This window comes from Gossypium arboreum, chromosome 3 (assembly GCF_025698485.1).
Source record: "Gossypium arboreum isolate Shixiya-1 chromosome 3, ASM2569848v2, whole genome shotgun sequence".
Classification (NCBI taxonomy): domain Eukaryota; kingdom Viridiplantae; phylum Streptophyta; class Magnoliopsida; order Malvales; family Malvaceae; genus Gossypium; species Gossypium arboreum.
Window position 1 is genome coordinate 78,092,968 of NC_069072.1, and position 9,161 is coordinate 78,102,128.

The 9,161-nt window shown below is 32.5% G+C and overlaps 1 protein-coding gene across 4 annotated transcripts; it reads right to left on the reverse strand.

Annotated features, from left to right (window-relative positions):
- Positions 1–3,134: 3,134 nt before the first annotated feature.
- Positions 3,135–8,811, reverse strand: LOC108465043 (DNA-directed RNA polymerase 1B, mitochondrial-like). Of its 4 annotated transcripts, XM_053025758.1 has the most exons (5): positions 8,452–8,811; positions 8,054–8,106; positions 7,925–7,980; positions 6,940–7,057; positions 3,135–3,428 (listed from the first exon to the last, which is right to left on the reverse strand). In XM_053025758.1, exons 2-5 carry the CDS (start codon positions 8,088–8,090, stop codon positions 3,415–3,417), a joined length of 225 nt encoding a protein of 74 aa, XP_052881718.1. In that variant the 5' UTR covers positions 8,091–8,106; positions 8,452–8,811; the 3' UTR covers positions 3,135–3,414. The 4 variants fall into 4 exon arrangements, 2 of the variants coding, with proteins under 2 accessions (XP_052881718.1, XP_017620835.1); XR_008280132.1 differs by lacking the exons at positions 3,135–3,428; positions 8,054–8,106 and adding an exon at positions 5,473–5,833 and having other exon boundaries at positions 8,452–8,747; XM_017765346.2 differs by lacking the exon at positions 3,135–3,428 and having other exon boundaries at positions 5,503–7,057; positions 8,452–8,739.
- Positions 8,812–9,161: the final 350 nt, after the last annotated feature.

Here is a 9,161-nt window from a genome sequence, read left to right on the forward strand (position 1 = left end):
AATATGTTGGTTACTTGTGACTTATGGAGTTTGTTAAACTTGAATGATTGTCTTTGGATGGATTTTAGTACATGTGAATAGGTTTTTGATGTTTGTTGGGTAAATGTTCATAAGTATGTGATGTTTCATATTGTTCTATGCTAGTAGTAAAGGACTATCCTATAGTAAAATGAATTTGAATGTTGTGGATGAATGGTATATTTGGCTTGTGTTAAAACGTGATCATGTAAACCTTGAAATGCAACTTGTTTGGATATTTGAGTTATGGTGTTAATGAGAGCACATTGGTTAGGCACATAAGTTGAATAATTTTGGTCTATTTGAAAGTGCTTTGAAGGCTTGTAAACATGTGTATTTGGGTTGTCTTGGTACCTAAGAAATAGGTTATGTTTTGACTTATTTTAAAGCTATTTTAGGCACACACTGTTGGAAAAACAGGTTTGGAAAACGCAGTGAAAAATAAACTTAGGGAAAACAAAGTTTTAAAACTTTTTCCAAAACAAGATCTTGGTTGTGATATCTAAAGTAATAAACAATTAACCAAAATTGTTCCTTTTCAATTCGTCTAGGATGAGCGCTTTGATTGAGTAGTCTTCTTTACTATCCTCAAGCTCATGTTTGGACTCACTTTGAATCAGAAAATTTTTCACAAAAATTACCAATGTGGTAATTTCATAATTTCTCTAAAGTTTTGGGTCAAGTTGTAAATTAAAAAAATATATCTAGAAATTTTCTTAAATAATCTCTTCAGAGAATTTTCTCTCCACAACTTTCTATTAAATTCAAGTGTGTGTAAAATATTAACCCAAGACTCTCTTTATATAGGGAGAGTTGAAAGAGTTCAATTATATTAAACTTAATCACTTTAATATTAAATTAATATAATATTTATTAAGATAAATATTAGATTAAATTTAATATTAAATCTTATTAAAATAATAGAATATTTATTTACAAGATAAATATTAAATTAAATTTAATAATAAGATAATCACTTTAATATTAAATTAATAAAATATTATTAAAATAAGTATTCAATTAAATTTAATATTAAACTATTAAAATAATATTATTTTTGGAATAGTTAATCTGAAATCAAATTCTTTGCTGGAGTCCTAGTAGGAGTTTAACTCTTCTACTGTGCAACCACCAAAGACCAATAGTCGTAGGCCACCGAAACGTCACCGGCATTGTCGTGTCCGGTGATGTCAATGTGAAACCTTTACGACACCTCGAGCTAGCTCGGCTATTGCCGGTTTGGTTTGGGTCAGTGACGACTCGACTGGTCCAGTCTAGCCATCGGTTGGACCGTCGACCCGATTTCATATACCAAGCCCGGTTCGATCAGTTTTTTGGTCTTGGTCTCAGTTTTAGGCTCCCGGGTCCAATTTATGATCTCAGGTCCAATTTTCAAGTTCAATTATCCATTGGACGAATTATCTGACTTGAAAATTAATTTCAAAAAATATCAAATTAATTTTAATTAATTTGATTAATTTAATTTTACTTGATTAAAATTAATTTTTCCAAAAAAAATCACTTAGATTTTTGAAATTAATTTTTCAAGAAAATTCTTTAATTAAATTCTCTAGTTGAACAATTCACACGATCACCTAATTTAATTCCACATCGAATAAATCGACTCAATTAAATTATTTCCACAGTCCTAGAAATTTTTTTTGATTCAAATGCAGTCCGATCGAGCTTGCAGAGACACCAATCAAACATATTCAATTAGGATCTAGTAATTGCAATTATGTCTAGAAGCATCGTTTCGATAATTTACAATTACTTAATCATGGAGCTAGCCCACAAGAAGTACCATGGTTGAAGACTCTTTATTACGAAAGCAATTCATCCAATTGCTTTGTCCAATAACCTCGTCATGTGTGTGTTACTCTCGTATGATATCCTTAATTCCTTTTAGTTAAATCTGTTCACGCAATACAATCCTATTTTATTTCATTGTCACCATTGTGTTTTCTTAATTATTAATATAATCACTGTCAAAAAATGATTGTGATAAATTGCTCGTTCGAGAACTAGCAACCAGTGACCATGTTCCATATTTATCAATCCATACAACACCAATGAGAGGATATCATTAACTCTTTAATTGAGCTATGAATTCCACTGTTTCTAGTAAAGCCATGCCATACACAAGTCATGTACCCAACATACAGGATATGGGCTCAATTATCTTTAGATCATAAGCCTCCACTTATATCATAGCACATGAGTTGCATACGTATGGTCAGTGACTAACTCAGGATTTAGGTAAATCACACCATGACCGTCACAAGTGAATTAATTCTCAAAAAGGTTCAGAATTAATTCATCTTGGGTCTAGCCTAATGTATCATTATACCAATGAATACATCTGTCTCTGCCTGTGGAGTCAATTACTAGTCATCTCCTCAATTGGAATTGTAGACGACATAATAATCCTTCTCAGCGTTTAAATCAAATGCTCACTTTGATTCTTTTCCGGGATTACAGACTCATTCAGATTATCTACTAAAGTAAATTGTCTTTTTTCCAATTTAAACATTCTTACAATGCCACTTATCTTCAGTTTGAATTTAGACAATCTATGAGCTAATATTTTCTTGTCACAATTGTAACACTCCTTACCTGCATCCGATGCTGAGATAGGGTTCGAGGCACTACTGGACTTAAACATAAACATTCGTACAAAATAGAGCCATAGAATTTCATTCAATTTAAAACCATTCATACACATGCATATCGTCCCTTATACAGGCCTACAAGGCCCAAAACATACATAGGATATGATTTGAGACTAAACCAAGAATTTTCAGAAATTTTACAACACTTAAGAAATTTTCCATTTTCAGAGAGTCACACGCCTGAGTGGAGTAGGCCGTGTGGTTACACACGCCCATGTGGCTTGGGACACGCCCATGTCCTCAGCCTGTGTAACTCTCTATTTATGATGTCTTCTTTCATTTAGGGGTACACGGCTAAGACACACGCTTGTGGGGGCGGACCATGCGTCACACATGGCCTAGACACACGCCCGTGGGTCTACTCGTTTGGATGATTGCAAGGCTATTTTCCAAGCCATTTTGTCACCCTTACTTGCACAATTTCATATCACATCACATGGCACATTATCAAGCATATAAATGCAATTTAAACTAACCACATTCATGCAATAACATGTCATTTACATATGATTAAGCATATGATTATCATAAGCCATCATTTATGGCTTTGCATATTCAAATTGAATCACAGCTCATTATAGGCCAACACACTTGGCCTAATAGTAATGACTAATATAAAAAAAGACATAATTCCTATACATGCCATAAAATCGAGTACTTGAATACTTATACCCCAGATGGTAGCTTGATAGTGTGATAGCATCTCCGGTGATTCCAACCCGAGCTAGCTAAATAAACCTATAAGAGATGGAAAGGAAGGGGAGTAAGCTTAAAGCTTAGTAAGTTCATATGAAAACAATAAGCAATTTATTTACATGCTTTTTCCAAATTCTTATAACATTTTATCAAGGTATCACAATCATATTTCCACATTATTCCACTATTTGCTCAAATCCTAGTTAAGCTATCTACTTGAGTCGCAGTCACTAAAATTATTTATATCTTAAGCTACAGAACTCCAAATTAAGTTCCGAAAATTTTTCCTGAAACTAGACTTACATATCTCCTCACTATAAAATTTTTAAAATTTTTGGTTTATCCAATTAGAACAGTTTATTCTTCAAAGTCACCCCTATTATGCTGTTTGACAGTTCCGACCCTTCTTCACTAAAAATTAATTAACTTCTCATACAGGATCTGGATGATGTTCCCATTTGTTTCTATTGAAACTAGACTCATTAAGGATTATAGGAATATAAATTATAACCCATAATTTTTTTTTTACAATTTTTGATGATTTTCCCAAATCAGAATAGGGGATGCCGAAAACATTCTGACTCTGTCTCAAGAAAATTCAAATATTACACCATTTTTTTTATGTGAAACTAGGCTCAATAAGCTTTAATTTCATATTTTATTCAGCCTCAAATTCAATTTACTCAATTTTTGGTGAATTTTCAAAGTTGGACAATAGCTACTGTCCAAAACAGTTTTAGTACAAAAATGATGATAACTAAGTTCATCACACCTTCATTTCTTTTAAATTAGAAATCTATGCATTTATAAACATATATCATAGTCCACCAAATTAATACAACATCATTTCACACTATTCATGTACTTACCATTCATGGATTTCATATTCAATTGAGTTTCTGTACATACCTGTACTCATTCGTAACGTAACTCACATTCGTTCTCATCAATGACATACCTCATTGGGACCATCATCAAATCCTTCCTTGAATTACCCGTTGAACACTCAGAATACTAATGGATACACAAAAACTTGCACATAGTGCCATATATGCATCTAAAACCAACTCAAAGCGCATAACGTATATAGCTAAAGCTACCACATATTTTGTAATGCTCGCATTTGAGCTACTCACGGGTCTGTAAACAAAGTCAGCACCCGGGCCCCAAAGCATTATCATGTAATGCCCGCTCATTGAGCTACTCACGAATTTATACACAAAGTTAGTGCCCGGACCCACATTACATATATCACTTATCTCATGAACTCAGATACAACTCATGAGTTTAGACCACATTATTTCTCATGACATATCTCATGTATCCTATACTATTCATGAGGTTCAAACTGGATTTCTTTTCTAGCTCAAAGTCGTCACACTTGCTCATAATGTCATTTGTTATTCCATCATACATTTCATACTTTCATGATAATAATAAAACATTTAAATGCACATATTATCACTACAACAAAATAGTTTTTTAGTGGCATCTTTTTGGGCCTATGGCAGTGCTTATAAGCGCCGCTAAAACTATTTGTAGCGCTTTTACTAGAGTCGCAAAAAATGCCGCTAAAGACAACATCGCTAAACGCCGCTAAAGACAACATCGCTAACATTTTGTGGTGTTTATGAAAAAAACGCCGCTAGAGAACATGATTTTTAGTGGCGCTTTTCTTACAAATGCCGCTAAAGAACATGACTTTCCTACAAACCCCGCTAAAGCACATGACCTTTAGTGGCGCATTCCCACAAACGCCGCTAAAGAACATAACCTTTAGCGACGCTTTTCCTAGAAACGTCGCTAAAGAACATGACCTTTAGCTGCGCTTTTCCTAGGAACGCCGCTAAAAACATGACCTTTAGCGACGCTTTCCCACAAACGCCGCTATAGAACAAACCTTTAGCGGTGCTTTTCTCATAAACGCCGCTAAAGAACATGACCTTTAAAAAATTATTTTAATTAAATAATATTTATTTCTATGATAAATTATATTATGTTTAATTTTAAAATTTGAACTTTAAACTATATACTTTTAAGGATAAATAAAAATATTAATTAAATTAAATTAAATTTTCTATTAAAATTTTAACTTTAAAACTAAATATAAAATTAATGAATTTAAATTTAATACATAAACATTGATTCAATATGTAATTTAATACATAAAACACACACACACACGCGCATAGGCACTCACAAAGTATTACTATTTCTAAAACAAAATTCATCCTGGTGAGAAAAGAATGCCAAATCATCATCACCTCTCATTAATCAAAGGAAAAAGATCAGAAAAGAAGAAGAAACAATATACAACAGAGGGCTGGTTCAAGCTTAGATGAAGCCAAAGTATTGCAATGCCTGCATATGACTTAGAGAGTTCCTTTGATGCTTTCATTTCAACCGCCAGAGAATCCAAAACACCGGAACAGAAAGCCAAAGTCAGGCTAGCAATGAAATCACTTAGTCAACCCTCAAAGCCTCATATGTCAAAGCACATTAACTGATCTCTTTGAATTATGATATGGAAAGATAAATTTTTAATAATGCCACCATAAAGCAAGAATCAGAATTTGTTTCAACAAAAGAAATAAAACATTGTTGCTGATAACCGGATAGAACAAAAAAACTGAACAGCATAATTGCACAGGCTCAGGAGCAAGAGGGAATTAAATGAACTAACCTCCATATCTAAGAATATCCTTTTGTTGAAAGAATTTCAATTGTATGCAATAAATGCATCACCAAATACATATATATGAGAAAATAAAAATAATATTCCATAGTTAACTCATATCAAGAAAAACTAGAGGTTTCACAATACAATGGAATGCTTCTGTTATTTAACAAGGAACAATAGTATTAATTTGCAAAAAGTAGAACAGAAACATGCTGCACTACTGTTGTTTAACGTTATATAGAAATTATTCTTTAGTTCTAATATCTAAAATTACAAGCACAAAAGGCAATATCGTGTCCGATGAGCAGTTAGATTTGACTAAAAATACCAATAAATCCAATAAGCCCTAATTATAAATCTAAGGATTTGAAATCTAACTTTAGAACAAATTATAACACAAAACTAACAACAAAAAATCACAAAAAGTTATCTAAGTATCCCCACAAGACCAAATATCTACAATCTAGATATTTCCAAAAAGTCTCTAAGTTTTCATTCATATGAAGTTCTACTCAGCTCAACTCGGAATAGTATGTCTTATAGACCAAAAAGTACGAATAAGAATTATCTTCCCATCATATTGTTTCCTAGACAAGACCTCTGGTGCAATGTACACTGGGGCTCCTATGGTAGATTTGGGTTGGGAATGAAACACACTTGACTGAAACATGCAGTACAAAGTTAGTAATTTAATTTTTATAGCTAAGTTGTTGGGACTCTTTGGTCGGTGTTTGACATCCATGCTGAACACATTTTCAGGCATAGATATGGGAATATGATAGTCCAAGTGTATGGGCTAAAGTAAAAAAAAAAACTAAATAAGCCCGCATCAAATCTTATAGCAGCGGACAAATTCAAATATTTGGCATGTACCAACATCTTCACGCTCAACCAAGTCTGCAAGACGGCCTCCATTAACCCATAATCTGTCTACTACTCCAAGAATCCTTCTATTTATCCTCCATTTGGTGTTTCCCAGTGTATCCAGGGCCTGATGCATGAGAAATAATAGAATCATTGTAACAAGAGGCTATACTGAATAGTGATATAAAGTTGGTGAGTAACAATAATTTATCAGAACTGTTCTCTTTTTTAAGCTCAAATTTATACATTTATACAATTATATAATTAAAACAACAATCTTATATAAAAATAATAATATAATATTTAATAAATATTCATAAAATGAATAAAATATGTAATTACATATTAAATTAAATGAAATAAGCAGACACTTGGAAGTGTAGAACATAGAGATATAAATATAAATCTCAACGATTTCAAACCTCAAAAACAAGCTCTAATTGCTTCCTTGGAGTTCTTTTAACAATTTTACGTTGTTGTTTTATTCCATGTGTCCGGATGACATATGATGGTAAAAACAAATAAGCAAGTTTATCTGGATAGGAACTGAACAAGTGCCAATATAATCATATATATATATATATATATATATATATCAAAATGCCGCAAAGACACCACGACAAGTCTTAAGAAAAAAGTCATCCATTAACATATACACTTAAAGCAAAAGTTAGACAAGCAAATAGGTGAAGGTAGTGCAAAGCCTTGATTTAGGCTCAAAACTCTAAAGCTTGTAGACGAGAGAAGAACTTACAACACAACAAAAACAAGACTTTTCAGTAAATTAGCCAATTGAATCATTTGACCCTTCATTTGTACAAAAATCAATTATAAATATTAAAATGGATACCTAGAAAAAAATCAAGAAGCAACAGAATGCACAAAGAGTAGACAAGTGGTGGAACAATCATAATTATTCTGTAACATCAGCAAAGAAGAGAGGAAAAAAAAGTCAAAAGGGTGGAAAAAGACAAGGGTAAGGATGAATTCTTACTGGAATTCTGTCAGGGTATTTTCCCCTGATTCTGGTAGCCTCAGCACGCCTTTTCTCTGGATATTAAAAATCCATAAATTAATGAAAAGCAACCAAAGAATAGCTAATACATGATCAGCAGTAACATACCAAAATCATGCTCAATCTTGAAGCTGCTTTTAGTCATATCTGCTGATATATCACTATAGAACCATCATAATGTAAAGTCAGCTAATACCCTATTTTTAGACCTTACCATAGACAAAAACCACAAACTTTAAAGGAGGACAACAATTCAAATTCAATTTAAGATATCCTTTAATTCCAAATTAAATAAAAAAGAAATAAGAAATAAGAATCTGATCATCATAAATTCAAGACAGTAAAAAAGAAGAAGAAGAAGAAGAAGAAACCCAAATCATATTTGATATTGAGAAACCAAAAGAAGAAGAATTCAAGATTTCTTTTTTTTTAGCTCAGCAGATATAGAAAAGGCTGTAAGGATTGAATTGAAACAAAGAGATGAGATGATGAAGAAATCAACTAACGATGGATGAGGTGTTGTTGTCTTGAAGATTAATATGAATGAGAAGATGATAAAAATAGGTGTTTATATAAGATTTGTTTTAGTTTGGGGGCATTTCTCCTCCAACTGGGCTAGGTTGCTAACCAAGTAACCGCCACGTTAGTCTCCTACGATATTTGGATTTTCTTCAATACTTATCCAATCTTGGAATTGGATGACGCTTCCTCATTTCACTTCATTTTAGAATCATCCTTGGTGAGCAAATTTTAGTAGAATACTACACTGTTTCAAATTTTAAGTATATATGTTAATGGATGACTAATAATAGGAATAAACTCAAGAACATGGTAGAGTACCATTTATCATCTGCTTTGCATCTGAAACAGTCTGAAATTGAGCTAATTCGAGTAAAGCCCCTCCCCATTTGGTTAAATTTTGCAACATTTTTAACCGATAATAGGAAACGTAAAACAATTTCTTTTAAAAAAAACCTCAAACCAAAGAAGAAAATAAGAATAAAAGAATTATAACCTTATTACTATTAAAATCGATTAACAGAGGAAAGTAACTGCAAAAAAAGAAACGAATTATAAAAAAATTGAAAGGAAAAGAAATAAAGAAGGAACCTCAGCATCAAGAGGGTCCTTGGCGTAGTTAACTTCAGAGATTTTACGAGTGTGTTCGGAGACTAAAAGGCGATCGAAGTCAGCTTGAGAAAACTCCATTTCCGTG

Bases quoted from the DNA above. Each gene is read 5' to 3' on its own strand.
- LOC108465043 (XM_017765346.2), bottom strand. From the start codon at position 8,090: ATGACTAAAAGCAGCTTCAAGATTGAGCATGATTTTG. The intron at 7,981-8,053 runs GTATGTTACTGC...TTTAATATCCAG, and splicing joins CAAGATTGAGCATGATTTTG to AGAAAAGGCGTGCTGAGGCT. The intron at 7,058-7,924 runs GTAAGAATTCAT...CTCATGCATCAG, and splicing joins AATACCCTGACAGAATTCCA to GCCCTGGATACACTGGGAAA.